At 39.7% G+C, this 24263-nt stretch overlaps 1 protein-coding gene, 1 non-coding gene and 1 pseudogene across 2 annotated transcripts in view; 1 reads left to right on the plus strand and 2 right to left on the minus strand.

Moving 5' to 3' along the window:
• Positions 1–17591, plus strand: part of TIPRL (TOR signaling pathway regulator) — a 59215-nt gene extending 41624 nt beyond the window's left edge. Inside the window, exons 5-7 of the mRNA XM_004464189.4 lie at positions 9396–9491; positions 14696–14758; positions 15579–17591. Coding sequence (XP_004464246.1) covers positions 9396–9491; positions 14696–14758; positions 15579–15758 — 339 coding nt within the window. The 3' untranslated portion in view covers positions 15759–17591. The remainder of the gene's footprint in view (positions 1–9395; positions 9492–14695; positions 14759–15578) is intronic.
• Positions 9008–9147, minus strand: LOC111765526 (small nucleolar RNA SNORA67). Its single transcript, XR_002797840.1, has one exon. It is a non-coding gene; the product is annotated as a small nucleolar RNA SNORA67 (small nucleolar RNA).
• A 910-nt stretch (positions 17592–18501) lies between the features above and the next one.
• Positions 18502–19887, minus strand: LOC101423755 (unconventional myosin-Ig-like; annotated as a pseudogene).
• Between the last annotated feature and the right edge of the window lie 4376 nt (positions 19888–24263).

Consider the following 24263-nt stretch of genomic DNA (forward strand, 5'->3'; position numbering starts at 1 on the left):
TTCTTTGATTTCTTTTAGCATTGTTTTGTAGTTATCTGAATATAGGTCCTATATTTCTTTTGTTAAATTGATTCCTAGTTATTTAAGTCTTTTTGTTGCTATTTTAAATACAGAATTTTCCCTGATTTACTCCTCAGATTGTTCAATACTAGTGTACCAAAACATTACTGAGTTTTGGTGTTGATCTTGTATCCTGTCACTTTGCTCTACTTTTACAAGTAGCTTTGTCATAAACATTTCACAGAATTTTCTAAATTAGGGTCATGTCATCCAAGAAGAGGGAGCGTTTTACTTCCTCTTTCCCTATTTAGATGCGTTTTTGCTTTTTTTTTTTTTTTTTGTCTAATTGCTCTAGCTGGAACTTCTAATACAATATTGAATAACAGTGGTGACAGTGGGCATCCTTGTCTTGTTCCTGACTTTAGAGGGAAAACTTTCAACCTTTCCCTATTGAGTACAATGCTGGCCATGGATATTTCATATATGCCCTTTATCATATTGAGAAATTTTCCTTCTATTCCTATCTTGTGAAGTATGTTCATGAAGAAAGTTTGCTGGATTTTGTTGAACGCTTTTTCTGCATCAATTTGAGATGATCACAAGGGGTTTTTTTTCCTTCAGTTTGTAAATGTGGCGTATTACCTTAGTTGATTTTCTTATGTTGAACCACCTTTGCTTACTAGAAATAAATCCCACTTCGTCATGGTGTATAATTCATTTGATATGCTGTTGGATTCCATTTGCAAATATTTTGTTGAGAATTTTTTTATCTATGATCATTAGAGAGACCAATCTATACTTTTCTAGTATTTTTATCTGATGTGGTATTAGGGTGATGTTGGCTTCATAAAACGTGTTGGGTAGTTTTCCCTTCTCTTCAATTTTTTGGAAGTGTTTAAACAGGATTGGTGTTCATTCTTGAAGTCCTTGTTGGAAATCACCTGTGAAGCCATCTGGTCCTGGACTTTTCTTTGTTGGGAGATTTTTGATGACTGATTCAATCTCATCAAATGTGATTGATTTGTTAAGTTCTTGTAGCGTCAGTGTAGGTTATTTGTGCATTTCTAGGAGTTTGTCCATTTCATCTAGGTTGTCTAGTTGCTGGCATACAGTTTCTCATAATATCCTCTTGTGATCCTTTTTATTTCTGTGGGGTCATTTGTAACTTCCCTCTTTCGTATCTGATTTTATTTGCATCTTCTCTCTCTTTGTTGTCAATTTTATTGATTGTCTCCAAGAACTAGCTTTTGGTTTTATTGATTTTCTCTATTGTTTTTGTTGTTGTTGTTCTTAATTATATTTATTTCTGCTGTGATCATCATTATTTCTTTCTTTTTGCTTGCTTTGGTATTCTTTTTCTAGTTTTTCCCATTGTGCAGTTTGATCTTTGATTTTAGCTTTCTTTTTTAATATAGGAGATTAGGGCTATAAATTTCTCTCTCAGCACCGCATTTACTGTATCCCATAAGTTTTGGTAGGTTGTGTTCTTGTTTTTATTTGCCTCAATATATTTACTAATTTCTCAGTTTTTTCTTTGACCACTGATTGTTTAGGAGTTTGTTTGTAAGCCTCTACACATTCATGAATTTTCCCCTTTCCCTTCTATTGTTGATTTCCAGTTTCATTCCATTATGATCTGAGAAGGTGCTTTGTATAATTTCAGTCTTCTTATACTTATTGAGACCTGCCTTGTGACCTAACATGTGGTCTATCCTGGAGAAAGATCTATGAGAAATTGAGAAGAATGTATAACCCACTGATTTGGGATGCAGTGTTCTATAGATATCTGTTGTGTTTAGCTTATATTGTTCAAGTTCTTGTTTCCTTGTTGGTCTTCTGTCTAGATTTTCTATCTAATGGTCTGAATGGTGTGTTGAAGTCTCCAACTATTATTGTAGAGATGTCTATTTCTTCCTTCAATTTTGCCAGAGTTTACCTCATGTATTTTCGGGCATCCTGGTTATGTGCATAGATATTTATGACTGTTATTTCTTCTTGGTGGATTGTCCCTTTTATTAATATATAATGGCCTTCTGTATCTCTTTTAACTTTTTTGCGTTTAAAGTCTGTTTTGTCGGAGATTGGTATAACTAATCCTGCTTTTTTGGTTACTTTTTGCATGGAGTATCTTTTTCCAGCCTTCAACTTTCAGCTGGTTTATATGCCTGGGACTAAGATGAGTCTCTTTTAGGCAGCATATAGATGGCTCATGCTTTTTTATCCATTCCATCAGCCTATATCTTTTGATTGGGGAATTTAATCCATTCACATTCAATGATATTCATGTAAATTCTTTACTTCTACCATTTTGTTCTTTTGTTTCCAATGTCATATCTTATTTTCATCTGTCTTTTTGCTTTTTGCTCTTTTGTTATCCTTTCTGCTATTATTTCCTTCTACACTCTCCTCCAAGCCTCTCTCCTGTCTTTTTCTTTCAGGCTTTAATTGTCCCTTTAATATTTCCTGCAAAGGTGGATTCTGTTTTGCTGGATAAAGAATTTTCAGCTGGCAGTTTTTTTCTTTCATTATACTATGTGTCATACCACTGTCTTCTTGCCTCCATGGTTTTTTTTTTCTTCTTCTTCTTCTTTTTTTTGCTTTAAGATTTATTTACTTATTCATTTCTCCACCCCCCTGTGGTTTTGTGCTCACTGTCTGCTTTCTGTGTCCATTCACTGTATGTTCTTCTGTGTCTGCTTGTCTTCTCTTTAGGCAGCACCAGCAATCGATCCTCGGACCTTCCGGAGTGAGAGAGAGGCACTCCATCTCTTGCACACCTCAGTTCCCTGATCTGCTGTGTCTCTTATTGTCTGTTGTCTATGTCTTTTTTTGTTGTGTCATCTTACTGCACCAGCTTTCCATGTGAGCCAGCACTTCTGTGCCGGCCAGCACACTGCAAGGGTCAGCAACTGCATGGGTCAGCATTCCGTGTGGGCCAGTTCTCCACTTGGGCTAGCTAGCCACGCAGGCCAATTTGCCTTCACCAGGAGGCCCTGGAAATTGAACCCTGGACCTTCCATATGGTAGATGGGAGCCTAATTGCTTGAGCCACATCCACCTCCTGCCTCCTTGGTTTTGATGAGAAATCTGCACTAAGTTTTATTGGGCATCCCTTGTATATCATGGTTTTCTTATCCTTGCTGCTCTCAGATTTTTAAAATCTTTGATGTTTGACATTCTGAGTAGTACATGTCTTGGGGTAGGTCTATTAGGATTTTTTCTGATTGGGGTACACTTTGCTTCTTGAACATGCATGTCTGTTACTTTCATGAGAGTTGAGAAATTTTCAGCCATTATTTTCTCAAATACTCTTTCTGCCTCTTTTCCCTTCTCTTCTCTTTAAACTCTCATGACAAATATGTTGTGTTTCATGTTGTCATTCAATTCCCTGAGCCCCTGTCCATTTTTTTCCCATTCTTTTCTCTCTGTTTTGTCTTCATGTTCAACTATTCTGTCTTCTGTATCACTTGTTCTTGCTTCCATCATTTTGAGTCTGTTGTGTACCTTTGATGTGTTTTTTATATCCCTACCCCCCGCCCCGTAGCTTTTTGCAAGCTATCTGCTCTTTGTGTCCACTCGCTGTGCATTTCTCTGTGTCTGTATTAATTTCCCGTCCCTCCCCCTTGCAGCTTGCTTGCTGTCTGCTCTCTGTGTCTGTTTGCTATGTGCTCTTCTTTGTTTTTGCTTGTCTCCCTTTTTTTGTTGCGTCACCTTACTGAGTTGGCTCTCCACAGCACTTGCAGGCTGGGCAGTGCTCTGCAGTGTGTGGGCGACCTGCCTTCACGAGGAGGCCCTGGGACGCAAACCCAGTGCCTCCCATATGGTAGATGGGAGCCAAGCTGATTGAGCCACAGCCGCTTCCTTCTAATGTGTTTTTTATCTCACCTATCATGTCATTTATTCCCATGAGCTCTGTTACTTTTCTCTTCAGGCTTTCAAATAATTCTTTTTGCCTGCTCAGTGTCTTCTTGATGTCCTTTATCTCTTTAGCTATATTGTCTTTCTACTCATTAATTTGATTTCAGAGACTCATATAAATCTCCTTGATGAGTTGTCTCATATTGTGTGTCTCATTTGGGTCTTCTATATATTTCTTTGCTTGAGCGATTTCTTCCATTTTCTTAATATGGCTTGTAATTTTTTGCTGTTATTTGGGCATCTGATTATCATGATGAGTGTACTCTGACGCTCAATTTCCCTCTCTTTTGTTGGGATTTAGTGGTGGGAGGCTGTGTGTTACCACTGTTCTTTGATTCTTGGTTCAACCTGTTCTGGGTCTTTAGGATTGTCCCTGTTAGTTGCTGTAATCTGGGCCCTGGACCCAGTAGTGGGTTGCAGACCCATTTCCAGCAGTTGGTGTTCTTTGGCAACCCTCTCAGTTCAAAGCCTTGTGGGAGTGTGTTTACTGCAACATGGACTGAAACATTGTGATAGAGGTTCCTGCCTGGAGGCTAAGAACCTTGCAATTCAAACTTTCTCAGAGGCTGTTTTCCAACCTTTGCCAGTAGCCCCCTCCCTTTTCCCTGGGTAAAAAATAATTCCATTCCCCTCTGCATCCTCAACAACCAGTTCTGTTCAGTAGGTAGGCAGATTGAGAGGGTCAGATCTGTTTGGTCCTGTGTGGCTCCCAAGGTGGACAGCGGCATGGCCCCTCCTTGCTTTCGAAGGGCTTATGAAACTCATCAGACCCAATCTTTGGGTCAGAAGCCAGTCAGCCTTAGGCTGTGTCCTTCTCTTTCCCATTTCTTAGGAAAGTAGATCCCTGTGGCTCCCTTTGTCTTTAGCCGCTGGCTCAAGGCCTGAGAATTCAAAATTGTCTATGGGGTGGGGGAAGGCACCTGCAGCTGTGGTTATAACCCACAATTTTGTCATTGAGATTCTTTCTTTTGCCCTATTCTCTCTTTGGCAGTGTCCAGCTTTCCCCTGGTGTCATAAAGTTTAGAACATTTTTTTCCAGGCTGTTGCTGCCTGTCCTCTAGCTAATTTTCTGGGAGAGGAGAGAGTCCCATAACTCTAGGGAATTTTAATTTCTGTTGCTATGGTCTTCAGCTCTTCTGTTCCTTTATATGATTTCTAAAGTCTTTGTGTGTTATGTCTCAGGTCTTCCTTGATGGTTTCCTAAAGTTTTAATTTTCTTCTTTGCCTGGGCCATCACTTCCTGTTTCTATGTTCTGTGATCTTTTGTTGGAACCTGGACATTTTGATATTTTAATGTATTACTGCTGGCATTTAGACTCTGGGGCTTGTATCCAGCAGGTATTATGACAAAATTTATAAAGAAGGTAAAAAGAAAACACCTTTCCCACTCTTTGCAGATTGACTTGTATGAATGATCTCCTTCAGGGCTTAGGCTTTTGGTATTGTATCTAAGAAACCATTGCCAAATCTGAGGTCATGAAGATTTGCCTCTTAGTTTTTCTTTCAAGAGTTTTAAAATTTTAGTTCTTAAATTTAGGTCACTGATCCATTTTGAGTTGATCTCTATGTATGGTATTAGGTAAGGGTTCAACTTAATTCTTTTTCATGGGCCTCTAGTTATCTCAGCACCATTTGTTGAAAAGATCATTCTTTCACCCATTGAACGGTATTGGCACCCTGTCAGAATCACTTGACCATGGACTGTGGGCTTATTTCTGGATTCTCAATTCTATTCTATTGATCTATATGTTATTTTCATGCCAATACTACACTGCTTTATAATAAATTTTGAGATCAGTAAGTGTGACTCCTATTTTGTTCTATTTCAAGACTGTTTTAACTATTTTGGGTCTCTTGCAATTCCGTATGAACTTTGGAATCAACTTGCAAGTTTCTACAAAGAAGTCAGCTGGGATTTTGTAAGGGATTGTGTTGAATCTGTAAGTCAGTTAGGAGAATATGACCTTCTTATCAATATTGGTTTTTTGTTGTTGTTGTTAAAGGTATGTTTTATTTTTTTTCCTTCCCCTCCCCCCTCCTCACCTGCTGTTTTTGCTGTCTGTGTCCATTTGCCATGTGAGCTTCTGTATCTCTTTTCTCTTTTTTGTCTTCTCTTCTCATCTTTTTCCTCTAGGATTCACTCTGATTCGTCCTGCGGACCTCTGATGTGGAGAGAAGTTCCCTGTCAGTTGTGCCACCTCAGTTCCTGGTCTCTGCTGTGCTTCACCTTGACTCTCTCCTTTGTCTCTTTTTTGTTGCATCATCATCTTGCTGCGTGACTCACATGCATGGGCATTGGCTCACCATGCAGGCACTCAGCTTGCCACGTGGGCACTCACATGGACATTTGCCTCACCATGTGGGCACTTGTGCAGGCACTCGGCTCGCCACACAGGCACTCACGTGGGTACTTGACTCACCATGTGGGCACTCAGTTTGCTGCACGGGCACCTACGTGGGCACTCGGCTCGCCACGCAGGCATGCTTTCTCTTCTTTTTCACCAGGAGGGCCCAGGGATCAAACCCCGTCTTCCCATATGGTAGGCGGTGGCCTTATCACTTGAGCCACATCCACTTCCCAATATTGTCTTTTAATCTGTAAACATGAGATGTTTTTCCATTCATTTGGATCTTTAATTCCTTTCAACATGTTTTATAGTTTTCAGAGTATAAGTTTTATCCTTCTTTTATTAAATTTATTTGGTGGTATTGTACATGGAGTTGTTTTCTTAATTTCATGTTCAGAGCTTTAGTACTTTTTGTCTATGCTATATTTTCTTTCTGGAATTCCCTTCCCATCCTCTGAAAAATTCATGTCCAACTCATCTTTCCAAGGTCATTTCAAACACTGCTTTCTCTTTCTTCTGCAGACTTGGGTACTTCTTTCTCTGTGCTCTTATTGAATCTTGTGCATACAGTTTATAAAAATTGGAACAACTTCTGACACCAGCTGCAAATACTGCAATAGTTCAATTCTGTTCAATTCTGAGGCCAACCAGAATCAGGCCAGATTCCACAGATTAAGGGCAATCCTTTACAAAATTGCCTTTCAGGCACCAGACGGAAGTAGGGAGGCCCAGGCCTCTCATACTTCTCACCAAAGGGCTACAAATTAAGGGGTTTCCATCACACTTTTGGGTTCTACACTTCACTAGAACAACTTACAAAGCTCACTGAAAGTGCTTTACTTATGATTATGGTAGTTTTATTATAGTAAAAGATACAAAAAAGAAGCCAAAAGAAAGACACTTAGGACAAGGTCTGGGAGGGTCTCAAAAGCAAGCTTCCTTATCCTCTTCAAGTGGAGTCAGAAAGCATCACTCTCCTGCCTGATATAGCTTATCAGTCATGGAAGCTCACTGGAATTTCAATTGTCTTGAGTTTTGTAGGATTTCATTGTATGGGCATACCTGGTGTCATCAGTGCCTATGGGGTTGAGCTCATTCTCCAGCTCCCCTTCCCTTACAGGGCGTTGCTCAAAACCTTGTCATCCATGTCTATCATCTATGTGATTGTGCTAGATGCTACTCATAGTAGAGTCTATGGCATACTACCTATGAGTAGCCTAGTAATTATGAGGTGTGCTCCAGGCCCAGTGTGAATAACAAAAGATACACCTATTTCTGGAAATTTCAAAAATTAGAGGCTATCTCCCCATTAACTGGGAACAAAGACCAGCCATGTTTTTCATCATACTACACCTTTCTTATAGGAGCTACTACATCATCTTGTATTTATGTCTCTTTTTGGTTGATAAACTTCTTGAGCATTGGGATTTTATCTTTTTTTATATATAAATTTAAGACCTATTATAATAACTTGGCTCTTAGTAGAGAATATTTATTTAGTCAAGCATATTCTTTTTAAAGATCTAAATACTCCATACCCCATCTAACCCTTTCCTGCTACCTAGATCCACCTTCTTACTTTCTCTGCTAACTTTGGCTTTCTTCAAGTGGTTAGACTCGAAAAGCACAGGAATTTGTAGATGTTCCTTAGATGAACGTTGTTAATGTTATATGTAATGTTCTAGTAAACTAGTCTCTGGCAATAAGAAATAATGCCTAACCAGTTGCATTGGAGCATTGCATTTAAGATCTTGTCTTTATTTTATGTAAAGTGAATAAAAGATGAGTAGCGATTAGAACCAGGTTTTTCATTTTGATATTTCCGATAGAGAAGTTTATTAGGGCTACCATTTTTAAAATGAACATTATACTTTAAATTACTTGGGTATGTTTTAAGACTTTTCTTTTGCCTCCAAAAAAAAAATTTATTCAAAGAAAAAACTGACTGTCCATCCCCTAGCTCTCTCCCTTCCCTCCCCAATCCTGCTCCTCCTCAACCCCACTGATTGAGCTCTGGCTTAGGCTAGGTAGCAGGGTAGCCCCTCCCAGATGAGGTCATCAGCAATGAAGAACATCTATCTCCTTAAGGGTGGTTTTATAGAAGGTCTTGATGTCTCAAAGAGTCCTCTTGTTTTCTACTGTCACTGTGTTAGTAGCCACACTTTATGGCCAAAACATCCATCATAACCAATTCTGTGGATATAATTTTCCTGTTGTGGGAAGGTCATAATTGATGACTAAAAAAACCTACTGAGGAAGCGGATTTGGCCCAATGGATAGGGCGTCCACCTACTACATGAGAGGTCCAAGATTCAAACCCAGGGCCTCCTGACCCATGTGATGAGCTAGCCCACATGGAGTGCTGATGTGCACAAGGAGTGCCATGCCACGCAGGGGTGTCCCCAACGTAGGGGAGCCCCACTCGCAAGGAGTGTGCCCCATAAGGAGAGCTGCCCAGCGCGAAAAAAAGTGCAGCCTGCCCAGGAATGACACCGCACACATGGAGAGCTCGTGCAGCAAAATGACGCAACAAAAAGAGACACAGATTCCGGGTGCCGCTGACAAGAATACAAGTAGACATAGAAGAACACACAGTGAATGGACACAGAGAGCAAACAACGGCGGGGGGGGGGGGGCGGCGGGGAAGGGGAGAGAAATAAAACCTAGTGCACATCAGTGCCTCTTCAGCATGTGGATGAGGAGAAAAGAGGACACAATCTATCCAGAAGGGACTTAAGTATATATGTAGACAGCCAAAGGAAGGCAAAAGGAAAAACATTCCCTCTCTCACAAAGATCTTGGGCTTGCCAGATTTATTCCACGTTGCTACTTTCCAGAGAGGGATACTAGTTGACACCTTGAAGAGAGAATTACCCTGGATTGTTTTAAGTCTTTATCAGCTCTGTATCTTTTGACCTAGAATAAAACAGTTTTCTCTTGTAGGACACTGAAGGCAGAATGTTAAATAATTTGCATAGAATTTTGAGGCTTAGTTGGAGTTAGAACAAAGAACGTCTAGCACAGAGATTTTTTATATCTAATTCAGTTCTCTTCCAGTGTTTTATTTTAGCAAAGTATTATGATATTTAATTTCATTAAAATGTTAATAATGTCCTTTTTCTTTTTCAGAGAGTAATGCCTTCTAGTTTTTTTCTGCTGTTACGTTTTTTCTTGAGAATTGATGGGGTGCTTATCAGGATGAATGATACGAGGCTTTACCATGAGGTACCTATTCTCATTTGATAATTACATTAATTGATATTGGGCCTGTTTAATTGGTACTATGAGAATTTGAAATTAAATAATGCTTTAAATTATATGGTGAGCCTTTTAATCCTTAAAATTGATGTTTCGTATTCACTGCTGACTGCACACTTACTGAAATGTTACATCTTCTTTTCTAAAGGTTCTGGAAGATGGAAATGTTTTCTAAAAGATACTCTAGTGTGGGGTTTGATGCTTTAAAAAAAAATCTCATATGTACATATTCTGTATTGAAAAAAATTGTCCCTTTAATCTTACCTCTGTTTTCATGTATTGTTAAATATTTTGTTTTGTTTTTTTAACAAATCAATTTTATTGATACATGTTAATAAAGGATGCAGTTCATTCAAAGTGTATAATCAATGGTATTTGGTATAATAACATAGTTGTACATTCATCCCTTCAATCATTATTAGATCATTTTCATTATTTCAATAATAAAAAAAAAAAACAGACAAGAAAATTCTTCACCTCTCCGCCTGTGTTTCCCTTGGTATACATAGCTGCTATTTCTGTCTATTCTTGCACTGTTACTTATTGTAAAATAATGTTTTAATGTTAGAAATACCAATCATATGCTCTCCTGCATTTATTTATTTTTTAAGATTTATTTTATTTATTTTTCTCCTCTTCCCCCCCCCATTGTCTGTTCTCTGTGTCCACTCATTATGTGTTCTGTGTCTGCTTGCACCTTCAGTGGCACTGGGAAACTGCATCTCTCTTTTGTTGTGTCATCTTGCTGCGCCAGCTCTCCATGTGTGCGGCACCACTCTTGGGCAGGCTGTGCTTTTTTCACATAGGGCTCTTCTTGCAGGGGGTACTCCCATGCTGGGGCGCCCCTGCGTGAGATGGCACTCCTTGTATGCAGCAGCGCTGTGTGTGGGCCACCTCACCACACAGGTCAGGAGGCCCTGGGGATTGAACCCTAGACCCTCCCATATGGCACGCGAACGCTTTATCAGTTGGGCCATGTCCACGTCCCTCTCCAGCATTTATATTACATAGTTCTTTTTTACTCCATGGTTTTCTTTATCACATTAAACGATATACAATATAAATTTTCCATTTTAACCATTTTTAAGTGAACAGTTCATGGTGTTAATTATATCAACAATGTTGGGAAACAGACTTTGGCCCAGTGGTTAGGGCGTCCGTCTACCATATGGGAGGTCCGTGGTTCAATCCCCGGGCCTCCTTGACCCGTGTGGAGCTGGCCATGCGCAGTGCTCATGCGCGCAAGGAGTGCCGTGCCACGCAAGGGTGTCCCCCGCGTGGGGGAGCCCCACGCGCAAGGAGTGCGCCCGTGAGGAAAAGCCGCCCAGCGTGAAAAAGAAAGAGCAGCCTGCCCAGGAATGGCGCCGCCCACATTTCCCGTGCCGCTGACGACAACAGAAGCGGAAAAAGAAACAAGACGCAGCAAATAGACACCAAGAACAGACAACCAGGGGAGGGGGGGGGGAATTAAATAAATAAATAAATCTTTAAAAACAAACAAACAAACAAACAAAAAAAAACCAATGTTGTACATCTATCTTCACTGTTTCCAAAATTTTCATAACCCCAAATAGAAACTTTGTACCCATTAAGCAATAACTCTTCATTTTCCCTCTCCCCAGCCTCTGGTATAGTAACTTCTATTTTCTGTCTCTGTGAAGTTGCCAATTCCAGATATATATCATACAATTGGAATCATGTAGTCATTTGTCCTTTGCGTGTGTCTTATTACTTAGCAGAATGTTTTCAAGGATGTTGTACTTCATCATTCCTTTCTGTGACCGAATAACATTCCATTTTAAGTATATATCACTGCATTGGTCAGGGTTCTCTAGGGAAACAGAACCAATAGGTGATATATATTAATATATATATGTGTGTGTGTATATATTTATTAATATATACATAGTATATAAGCTATGTAAATGTTAGGAGATTTTTTTTTTAATAGGAATTGGCTCACATGACTGTGGGGATAGAGAATTCCAAATTCTGTAGGGCAGGCTACAAGCTGGGAACCTCAGTGAAGGTTTTCAATGAATTCCCCAGGAGAAGCTGGCTGACTAAAATAGCGTCATCACTTCTTTTAAGGCCTTCAAATGATTGCATGAGAGTTCTCTCATTGTTGAATGCAATCAATTTACTGATGTATCGTCATATATGTAAAATATCCTCTGAGTAACAATCAGGCCAGTGTTTGCTTGACCAAACAAATGGATGCTGTAACATGAATTAACCATCACAAACACGTTTTGTTTATCCATTCATCTGTTGATGGGCACTTGGGTAGTTCCACCTTTTGGCTGTAATAAATAATACTGCTATGACATTGGCATACAAGTATCTGTTTAAGTTCCTGTTTTCAGTTCTTTTAAGTATATACATAGAACTCAAATTCCTGGGTCATATAATAAAATTGTTTTATGTTAAATTTTTTGAGGAACTTTTCCTATATAGTTATTTTGATATGAGTCTAAAGTTTGAAAGCTCTCCGCACTATAGAGAATTGTACTTCATCTGAAGAAACTGACAATATTAAGAGTTGAAAAAAATGTTGGTTTTAATTGAGCTATGAAAATTCTTCTAGTGGCTTCATAGCAGCCTATCCTTTATGAATGCATTTCTTTTATTTTTTTTTTTAAGATTTTTAATTTTTAAAAATTTCTCTCCCCTTCCTCCCCCTCCCCCATTGTCTGCTCTCTGTGTCCATTCGCTGTGTGTTTTTCTGTGTCCATTTGCATTCTTGTCATTGGCACTGGGAATCTGTGTCTCTTTGTTGCTGCATCAGCTCTCCATGTATGCGGTGCTGCTCCTGGGCAAAGCTGTGCTTTTTTGAGTGGGGTGACTCCTTACAGGGCACACTTCTTGCAAGTGGGACTCTCCTATGTGGGGGACACCCCTGTGTGGCATTGCACTCCTTGCATGCATCAGCACTGCACGTGGGCCAGTTCACCACACAGGTCAGGAGGCCCTGGGTTTGAACTGTGGACCTCCCATGTGGTAGGTGGATGCTCTAACAGTTGAGCCAAATCCATTTCCCTGAGTGCATTTCTAACTTCAGAAACTATCAGCTTGAATAACGAATTGCGGAAGAGGCTGTCAGTCACAGTGGTTGTAGTAATGACTGACACTCCTAACAACCTCATGAAGTAAATACTTTTATTATCGCCTTTTTTTTCTCTCTCCCCCCTTCCCCGCCCCCCCGTTGTCTGCTCTCTGTGTCCATTCTCTGTGTGTTCTGTGTCCTTTCACATTCTTGTCAGTGGCACCAGGAATCTGTATCTTTTTGTTGTGTCATCTTGCTGCATCAGCTCTCCATGTGTGTGGCGCCACTCCTGGGCAGGCTGCACTTTTCTTCACGCTGGGCAGCTCTCCTTATGGGGCGCACTCCTTGTGCGTGGGGCTCCCCTACGCAGGGGACACCCCTGTGTGGCATGGCACTCCTTGCATGTGGCAGCACTGCGGGTGGGCCAGCTCACCACCCGGGTTGGGAGGGCCTGGGTTTGAACTCTGGACCTCCCATGTGGTAGGCGGGCGCTCTATCCATTGAGCCATATCTTCCCGCCTTTTTTTCTTTTTAACTGAGGCAATGTAGGCAGAGATTAACTTCCCCTGGTTATACAGTTAATAGGTGGCAGAACTGGGATTTGAACCCACTAATGGATGGGATTGTTGTTTTCCCAAAACCTGCACTTGATGATGGTTTCTTTTTCTTAAAATAATGCAGGGACTATGATGGACCTTCTTTTTAAAATTGGTAGCAAAGTACTAAAATTAGGCAACATTTTTCTCCTTCAGAAAAAGTGAAATCTAAATTTTAAAATGCTTACATTTTATTTCAACAATATTGACCTTTGGGAATTTATACGAAAAAGATTATTTTATACAATAATTCACAGATATAATAAGGTGCATGCCTGTGCCTAAAGTTGCATGTACATGGATGTCACTGTAGTGTTATTTATTGTAGCATAAAGGATTCAGAGAACCTTCAAGTAAATATCAGAGTTGAAGCTAAATCAGTCTTTGTCAGCTAATTATGTATTTTCCAAGCACTTTTCTCTTTACCTACCAAAATTTATGCTAAAACAATTTTATATGAATGTGTTATATTTAAGCAGTTCAGTCTCTGGTTTACTAAGCCATATTGTGAAGAGAAAGAGTATACCATCTCTTGAAGGTTACTGTAGTCATAGATTATTTTTAAATAAGAATAAGAAAAAAAAAGGGAGTAGGGGACCTAATAACCATCAGTTGGGCATTGATTAAATTGTTTATTATACACCCATATAGTAGAAAAATACAAAACCATTAAAATTGGTTAAAGAGAGCTGTATTTAGCTGATTTGGAAAGATGTCCATCCCAAAGTTGAATTTTGCAAAGTGGGTATGAACCTGTTTATATAAGATTTTGTGTATAGATCTCTAAATATTAAAGCTAGTGCTATCTCTAGTACCTGTGGTTGCTAATGGCTTATGCTCTCTTCATTTTACTTGTGTATTATTTGTTTTTACAATGAGCATTAATCTGTTTTTATTGATATGAAAGATTGTGTAATTGTGAAAGAGTATACTTTTTTGTTTTTTCTTTAATTGAAAAGAATTTTACCAACAATTGAAATGTGTAATAAATTGTTATTTTAAGGCCTAACTTTTTAAAAATCTTAAATGGAAAAAATTACAGTACAAAAAAGTTATTTTAAATAAGTAATTTGGCAAGAGTGTTGTGGAAATGGAAAGAATAAAACTTTTAAACATGTGTCTTAGAACTTAAAAGTAGTCACAATTATGGAGGTAGATGATAATATAGCTTAAGAAGAAGATATTCTCCCAAACTTGAAGTAATGTTAAATTTCTTGTTTACATCATCTACATATATCTAGTTAGTATTGATTTAATTTCAAAATAAGACGTTTGCTTGTGTTTCTTTTATATTATATCTGTTTCCGTACACATACTCAGTTATTGTGATTTATAGGGATTTGTATTAATAATTCAGAATTCTTGGTTAGAGTTAAATAAGAGTTATCTCAGATGATCACTATTTCTTCAACAGACCTGATGCTACTTTCACATCCTGTTCTAAAATGTAGGCAGTTCTATTTAGTAGAAAAGATTTTGCAAATCAATATAAATACATTTATTGTGACTTTTTTTTTTTTTTAACATAGGCTGGCAAGACCTACATGTTACGAGAATATACATCACGAGAGAGCAAAATTGCTAATTTAATGGTACAGTATTTAAATTCCCCTCAATCCATTTACCTAATAGGTCTCATAGTATAAATCCTACTGGAGCTTACTTCAAATACAAAAATAGTTAGGCTAATTAGGTACCTTAGCTGCCATCCAAGCCAATTCCCATAGTTTCTTTGGAGAAACCTGAGACCCAGAGATGTGACTTATCCTCAGTCACAGACCTGGTTGGTGGTAGAGCTATAATTGGTACCAATTGGGGAATGTCCTTTCCACTTACCACTTTGCCATCTTATAATTTTTTTATCCACTCTCCTTTTTTCTTTGTAAAATGTGATAATTCTGTACCATAATTTGTGTATTTTTGCATTTTTGCTCCCCTGGAACTCCTTGTTACTTAAGATTCTGTAATGGGTTGCTTAAAGGTGCTACCTTCCTGAAAACTTGTTCTTTTTTTCATCCTTAGTGCTTAAATCTTTTAAAATCCAAATTTCTTTCTGGTTATAGAGTATACGTGGGTTAGAAAATGTAGGTTAGATTCTACTGTAGACTACATACTGGTCTTTACCTGAAGACTAATGCTTTCAAAGTACGAAAGCAACAGGGACAGGGAATTGGATTATGATGTATTAAATTCTTAGGACATATAAATCATATAAACCTAGGTTCTTTGAAGTGAATTATTTAGTAACAGAAGACACTTGTTACTATTAGGAGCAACTAGTCTTCCTTATTTAAATATAAGTGTCTCATTTTAAATTGGAATGCTTTATGACAGTTTGAATCAAAACATTCCCTAAAAGTGCCAATTCAATAACTGAATATAAAATACTAATGTGATTTATGTATTTCTTAGCATGTTTCACCTTCCCTCTTCACGGAACCTAATGAAATATCACAGTATTTACCAATAAAGGAGGCCATTTGTGAGAAGCTGATATTTCCAGAAAGACTCGATCCTAATCCTGCAGACTCACAAGAAGGTTCACAAAGTGGAGTAGAATGTGATACAACATATAGTCAGCATGGAATCTGACCAGAGACCTTGGCTGTTAGGAGTGGGGTATTTTCATTATGAGAATTAATTGCCTTGTTATGTGCAGATTTTCTGTAGCCTTAAAGGAAAAATAATAAAAGATTACAGGAAGGTATCATTCAACCACTGTGTATACTGTCTATTTTCAAATTTATATCCCAAATTTATATTTTCTGGACTTAAATTCAGATTTCTAAATTGTCATAAAGTGGTACCTAAGTAATGGTGATACGTGTATATCTCAGTGAGCAGTGAGCATACTCTGTTTCCATCATGAAACACTATCTTCTACCATGAGGAAGTTAATTTAAAGCCCTGAATGGTAGTACTTTTTGACTTCCATGGGATTCCTGATTGATTGTGCATGTCTACTTTTGGGCTTTTCACTTTCTGATCTTTTTTCATACTTGGAGAGTTGTGACTTGCCACCTAGGAAGTTGATCTCATGCTTTAATGATCGTCACCCACAAATTGTTTTAATGTTCCTCCCCAAATTTAAATTTAATTGGCTTTCAAAGATTAAAGAAAAGTGCCAGACATAGAACAAAAAATAACTAGTTCTTTTGGAGAACTGAAGCTTATATGTCCAATGGAAACACATGAACATAGTTTACCACTGAAAGGTAGGATGCAGAGCTGTTTTTTTCTTCATCTACGTGTTTTTTCTTATATTTGGTTCCTCTTGTGTTTACATTTCTGTATTCCCACCTTCCATGAAACCTCAGAGTGAATAAATCCCTTGAGTTTGGTACTGGTTTGAAGGGCTTATAGGGATTTTCTTTTTTTAGCAAATATTACATCAGTGCCTAAAACAACCAGATTGATTTTCTGCTTCAAATATTTGGGAATTATATAGAAGCCAGTTTTTTCATTTTAATATTCATGTTTCTAACATTATAGGGACTCATTAAAATGTAATTAATTAGCACAAGACCTAGATACTACACAAGGTATAAAAAGTAAATGTAAAATCCATTTGATGATGACTCTTTAAAGCATTTTATATTTTCTGTTTTTTTTATGTGGTCTTCACAAAATGGACACCAGGTAAAGCATAGGGGGAAAAAATAACTCCCTTTTTTTTTTCTGGTTGGAAATAATTGTTGCATAAAGTATTAGCAAAGCTCTTCAGATATTACCTTGAAGATAAATTTTAGTGAAAGATATACACTCGGATATTCATCACTCCTCAAACCTAGTATATTGTTGTGAGCCAAACACAGGGTGGATGTGATCAGCTAAATTAGCTAAATTTGATCATAAATGGTTTGGGTATTTATCTGCCTTCTGCTGTATCACCTTCAAGGTATAGAAAATCAAAATTTCATTGGTTTTAAGAAAATACATGGCATGTTCACTGTATATTAGATATACCTATATTTTCCCTTAAGATAGGAAAATGTATATATTGTACTCAGCTTTCTGTATTATTTTGATGTGAAGATTTGAATAGAAAGGGAATACTTTATTCATGCAAATTATTAAAAATGGGAATTTATTCATTAGTTGGAGTTTCTGGCCTACATCATATCATTTGTGTGTGTATATGTGTATATATATCCTTTTTAAAAACTTGTTGAGTCATCAGATGTCTTATTTCCTGAGTCAGTTACTTAGAGAATTCATTGTTAAAAATTGTTGAGAATTAAAAGAATTGACCTTTTTTTTTTAGAGGGTGGGATATAGGATAAGTGTGCTACTGAAAACTTTATTAGTGTATTACTGTGGAGAATACAAGAAAACTTGTATTGCTAAATAAGACATATACCATTTTATATTTATTTGTTCCAAGTGTCTTTTTGTAAGAGAATAAAAAAAATAAGGAATTACTGATCTATGTTTGCTTGTTCATTTATTTTAGTTTTTCTTTTTTTTTTTTTTTTTAATTTATTTTTATTTATTTATTTAATTCCCCTCCCCCGGTTGTCTGTTTTCTGTGTCTTTTTGCTGCGTCTTGTTTCTTTGTCCGCTTCTGTTGTCGTCAGCGGCACGGGAAGTGTGGGCGGCGCCATTCCTCGGCAGGCTGCTCCCTCCTGCGCGCTGGGTGGCTCTCCTTACAGGTGCACTCCTTGCGCGTGGGGCTCCCCTACGCGGGGGACACCCTTGCGTGGCACAGCACTCCTTGCGCGCATCAGCACTGCGCATGGGCCAGCTCCACACGGGTCAAGGAGGCCCGGGGCTTGAACCGTGGGCCTCCCATGTGGTAGACGGACGCCCTAACCACTGGGCCAAAGTCCGTTTCCCTAGTTTTTCTTAGAACTTAATTAAAGAGTGATTTGATATACTTTCGTCATTCATGCTTTGTGCTTTGAACTTAGTCAGCATTGTAGCCAGATTCTTCAAGCAAATTAAAAATGAAAATCCAACAAATGAGTGAGAATATAATATCCCAGTTTAGCTTTTAAGCTCTGGGTCCCTCCTTACCCCTTGTTCCCTAGTACTTTTATAAATACTTTAAATAGCAATATTTTCTTTATGATGGGTTAATGTTTTCTCTTTTAGAGAATATGGATATTTTATATATATATATATATATATGTCTGTATATCACTCCATTTAGGTTTGGGTTTTTTTTGTTTGTTTGTTTTGTACACAGAATACTTTATTGGTGCTGTAAGCTGAGAGTCCAGTGGCTGTGGCCAGGGATGGAATAGTCCTAGACCTCAGTGAGGCAGAGACCTGGAGGCAGCTGGTTCAGCCGTTCTCCCAGAGGACAGTGAAGGCATTGTGGTTGCAGCAAAGTCTAGGCTGGCTGCTTGGGTTTGGGCTCCATGGATGGGCTCAGGGGGATGCAGTCAAGAGATGTAGACTTGGCCCTTTCCCGGGAGTGGGCATCCAGTATGCCCACCAGCTCCCCTGAGCAGTTTTTCAGTTCAGGATGGCTGCTGTGCCAGCAGACCATCAAGTTGTCCTGGAACCAGGTATTCAGCACTGCCAGTTTGTCTTACCCACTGGTCATGCCTGTCACCACAGTGAAAGATTTGGCCCACATCACCTAGTATTGGCTGCCAGGTTCCAGCTTGTACAAATGCCAGTTTGTGAGTAGGGATACCTGGTTCTGGCTCTTGTTGAAGGGATTTACTTTGCAGACATTGCTAGGAAAGAAAAGAGCACCAAAGCAGCTCCCCTGAAGGGTCTTCAGTTGCTGCTTGAATGTATGTGAGGCTATAGAATTGTTGGAGGCCCAGGACAAGTAGTCACAGGCTCAGCCCCATTTCTGACACATCTCCTGCAAGACCCCCACGGTGGCAATCTTGGCCTTGATCTGGGCTGTGTCTGAAGGGGAGTATGTTCTTCACCAGCCACCAGGCCTGCTACCTGCAGAAGAATGCCTAGCAAGTGTCCTGGAAGGGCTTCAGCACAGCAAGGGCCAGTAGCCAGGCCAGATCAAGACCGTAGAGCAAGGGCTACTGCATAGCCCAGAAACATCGCTGCAGTTCTGCCAGGTGAGTGTGCACCTTGTCCCTCCAGCATGATGGTGTAGATGGTCCATAGAGGCTGGTACTACAGCAACACCACGGTTCCCACCAGAGTGCCCCATCAGGCCTTCTGCAGCAAGATTATGACGATGGGGATGAGATGGCACAGCTAGCTCAGCTCCAACATAATTAGGGTCCTGGAGGAGCATATGAACAGCTTACTGTAGCCAAAGGCCATGATCTGTAACCTGTGCTGCTCATGAACGGTGCTTGTGGCTGCCCTGTCCACACTCAGAAGGTGATTGGGCCAGGTGTATTCATGAGTCATCTTGTAACTAAGAAGGAATTGAGAGTAGAGTTGGCAGGAAGCAAGCTGGTCTTGAGGACGTTCATGTTCTCCAGCAGCCCAAGGTAAGCTACATGGTGGTGGCAGTGGCCCTTGCCCAGCTTCCCAGCCACTTTCTCCTTGTTGGGCTTGATGCAATGGAAAACCTTGGACACCAGGATTTCCACCAGGGCCATCATGGAGTTCTTGAAGAGTGTGCAGCATTGGGGCACTTGGTCATCTTTGTGATGTCCTATAGGCCATGTAGTCACATGGCCCCCAGGGTGGGCCCCATGCAATTAAACAGCTGCTGCTTAAAATCCTGGAAGAGTAAGTCTCCATTCTTATCAAAGCGATCCTCCATAGAGTACTCGATGTTCCCCATTTAGAACCTGATCTGGATGTTACCCTCATGGTCTGGGCCACTGCCTGATGACTCATCACTATTGGAGGTAGTGGACCCTGCTCCCTGGCAGGTGAAATTATACAGAGCAGGGTTCCTCTCCAAGTGTATTTCCTATAGCACCTTATCACTCCCTCATAGCACCTCCAAGACTTCCTCCAAAGCAACCTCAAGATTGACTCCCAAGCACCCCCTGCACCCCTACACTGTGACTCTCAACTCACTTTTTACCTTAGCACTCACTGTGCCTTTCTACGGGTCTTTACTATTACATCTACTGCTATTTTCTCCTTCCCTACTAGAATGGGGTGCCACAGGGTGGGAGTTGTCTGTGGTTTGTTCATTGCTGTATCCCCAGAGCCTAGAAAGGGGTAATGGGTAGGATGGAGCAGAAGAGGGTGGGAGAGAGTGGAGGGAGCTGGTGTGGGGCATAAGAAATGAGCACAGGGTAGAGATGGAGGGCCAGGGTGGGGTGGGGTGTGGGGTGATGGGAACATGAGGCAAGCAGGGAAAGGTGGAGTGTGGGGTAGTTGTGGGGTGGGGTAGAGGGGGGTTGGTGGGAGCATGGGAGCTCTATGTTTGAGTAGATGAGTCCAAAACTGGGTTAGGTACAGGGGAATACAATAGTGAATAAGAGATAAAGCATGTCTTTTCATGGTGTTAGAGTCTATTGGAGAAGACAAAGAAGTAAAAATAATTTTAAAATTTAAATGCAATGACAAAGCTGATTTAAGAAAATACAGAAAACATTAGAAGAGGTAGTCTGAATTCTGCTGAGTATGCTATAAAAAACTTCAAGAGAACATTGCACCCAACTTAAGGAGAAAAGGTGGGGTAATTTGCAAAATTATAACTTTTCTTGATTGAATCAGAGAGCTGAGTTTGCAAGGCAAACTAAATCCTAAAGAATGATAAGCTCTTCCAAGAAGGGATAGGACATACAACTCTCTCATCTCGGGAAGAGTGTAAGAGAGGTGGCTACTGTACAAGCAGGTAAGAAAAAATGAACAAAAATTAATTTCTTCAAGGCTAAGTGTGGGTTGGTGTATCAGTCTAGAATATCTGAGAGTCTCAGAAAAAAAGGAGGACTTCGTACACACACATTCTTTCTCAAGGGCCTATACCAGGTGCTCACAAGAAAACAGGCTGGGCAGACCAGAAAGCATTCAGAAGGTAACTGCTGCTGGAATATTATGAAAGCCTGCCGCTCAACCTTCAGGATACAGAACCATTATTGCTAGAGAAGGAATAGAAGCAAACATCCTCTGACTTTGGAGAAGGGTCAGAAAAACGTGGGCTTGAGATCCTACAAAGATAATAAGAAGCCTGCTACCGCTGGGGTATGAGCATGAAATTTTCTCTCACACAAGACTAATACTAGATTTAAGACAGTGTTGCTACCACTGGGAAATGCAGCAGAAATATTGAGAAAATCCCATCTGTGATGCCTAAGGACACAAAACCTGTGTATGATTGGGGCTAGCCAAGGTCAGAGAAAATCTCCTATCCCCACTATAAGCCTAGCACTGAGTAATAAAATCAGTCTACTATTGGAGAAGGGGCAAGAGTGTAGAGAGTGATACATGGATGCAGGGAACCTTGAAAGTTGATGAAACAGGAAAAATCCTGCACTCCAGGTGCACTTTTATGTACAAGGTAACAGCAGTCAAACACTGGAAGCCTGTAGGGCACTGAAGATAGCAATCACAATATAATCCAGACCCAGATGAATTCCTGCCTCTACTGACACAACCTCCAAACTAATGACCTGACAGAAAATGTGCACATTTCCAGGAGTAAACAGTCTATATCAGTTCCTTTGTTCAACATGATATCTAGCATTCAATCAAAAAACACAATACACACAGACAAGAAAAATAGTTTATTTTCAGAAGGTAAAAGAATCAACCAGATTCAGACATGACACAGGTGTTGGAATGATCAGATAGGGACTTAAAAATAACATTAATATGGTGACATATCTATTGGAACAAGTGGACAATCATGAACGGATAGGAAATTTCAGCAGAGAGATGGATTTAAAAAATAGTCAAATGAAAATATTAGAAATAAAACTCCATGGGAATAGGGTGTAGCTCAGTGGTTGAGCATATGCTTCACATGTACAAGGTCCCAGGTTCAATCCCCAGTACCTCCTAAAACAAACAAAGAAAAAACCCCTATGATACCAGAGATAAAGAATTCCTCCAGAAAACTGGACATAACTGAAAAAACAATAGGAATTTGAGAGGTCAATTACAACCTTCTAAACTGGGAAACAGAAAAAGTGGGTGGAAAACAACAGTTGTGACAGTTAATTTCAGGTCAACTTGGTTAGGTTATGGTGTCCAGTTATTTGGTTAAACAGTGGTCTGCTTGTTACTGTGAAAGTATCTCATAGATGATGTTTGCATCTATAATCAGGTAGTTGCATTTACAATTAAAGGATATTGTACTCAGCAATGTGGGGAATCTCTTCTGTCAGTTGGTGGTCTTAAAAGCCAGAACTGAAAACTTCAAAGGTCAAAGAAGAATTTCTTCCTCAACTTCAGCATTGGCTTGCTGCAATTTCCAGCCAGCTAGCTCCCCTTAGGGAATTTGGACTAAGGATTTCAGCATCACCTTCATCAGTGTTTTCAGCTTGTGACCTGCCCTACGGAGTTTGGATTTGCCAGCCCCCAAGGTCGCATGAGCCAATTCTTTACAATTCTACCTATCTATCTGTCTGTCTGTCTGTCTGTCTTCTTTTGGTTCTATTTCTCTGGAGAACCCTTGCTAATACACTGGTACAGAGCATCCAAGAACTGTGAGACAAGATCAAATAGTCTGATGTATCTAATTGGAGTCCCAGAAGGAGAGAGAGACTGGGGCATAAGAAATATTGAAGGAGACAATGGCCAAAAACTTTCTGAAGTTAATGAAAGACAATAAACCATAGATCCAAGAACCTAAGAAAACCTGCATCACAGTCAAACTGCTGAAACCAAAGACAAAAGAAAACCTTAAAAACAGGCAGGGGAATAAGAAACATTACATACAGAAAAGGAAACATAAGAATTGCTGAGACCAGCTCAGCAATAGGTCTGCATGAAGGGAAGGCGACGCAGAACTGAAGAAATAAGAGGAGAGAAAAAAAAGACACAAGAGAGGAAACAAAGATGGGACCAGGGGACTTCACAGCTTCTGAAACTGAGAACCTCAACCCTAGTTTCCACGTGTATTTATTTGGAAGCTAACAAGCAGCTGTTTGCTACAGGAAGCAACTTGCAACATCCTCTACAATAACAGGAAGCAACTTGCAACATCTATAATAAGGTAACATTTATAAAAACAGGAAGCAACTTACAACATCTTCTACAATAATAGGAAGTAACTGCAACATTTACAATAACAGGAAGCAACAAATTAGGTAAGCCAGTTTTCCACAATATATCCCCCTTTTTGTTTTTATAAAACAACAAAGGCAGATGAGGTGGTTTCTTACTACCTCATACCCTGAAGGGCTCATTGTGTGCTAATTTTTAAGTAACAATGTCAAATCAGAGAACAGCATTTTATACATAATCCATAACTACAGCAAATTATACAACCTTTCAACTAGCAGATGATTTATTTCTCATGGGCTTAAGATTTCATACCAGCAAGGCTATATAGGCCAGTACTCGATCAAAAATGACCTCATTTTCCCCAATTTATAGTTTGAGGCATAGGCAATGACAAATTATTGTTACTTTCCCATTTTGGGCTGTGGGGCAGCTGGAAGTTTATCACATAATTTCAGTGCCTTCATTGGTTCCTGCTCTTAGCTTCTTCACTGGACCTGGGGCCACAACTCAGTGTTGAATTAGCTTAGTCCATCATTGTGAGGACTCATTTTCCAGGCAGAAAACACTAGCTGGCTTGTTATGAGTCCCAGTGTAGTGTCTGTAACAGTGAAAGCATATCTTACCCTTCCCAAGAACAGGAGGGGACTGATGTCACAGTCATTGAAGTGAGCATGAAGGTCACTCATGGGTGATGTGCACAAACTGCTGGTGAACAATAGGCAGCTGGAACTGCTGGGCTAGGCACCACAAGGTCTGGTACTCAAAGCATTCACCTTTCTGGTGGAGCCACTCTGCTTCTTCTCAGGTCTCAATTGTATGGCTCTGGATCTTCATGAGGCATGTGCCTCAACAGTCCTGAGAAGGATGTTAGAGGAGTGGGCAGGGACATGACAGTCACCTGTCACTGCTGGCAGGTGTCCCAGATGTTCTTACACAGATCTCTCCCCCATAGAGGGTGATTCACAACAATTCCTCATTTTTGTCTTGCTTTTAGTATTTGCAATCCACCCCTGGATAGGGATGGCAGTCTTC

This window comes from Dasypus novemcinctus, chromosome 13 (genome assembly GCF_030445035.2).
Source record: "Dasypus novemcinctus isolate mDasNov1 chromosome 13, mDasNov1.1.hap2, whole genome shotgun sequence".
Taxonomy (NCBI): Eukaryota; Metazoa; Chordata; class Mammalia; order Cingulata; family Dasypodidae; genus Dasypus; species Dasypus novemcinctus.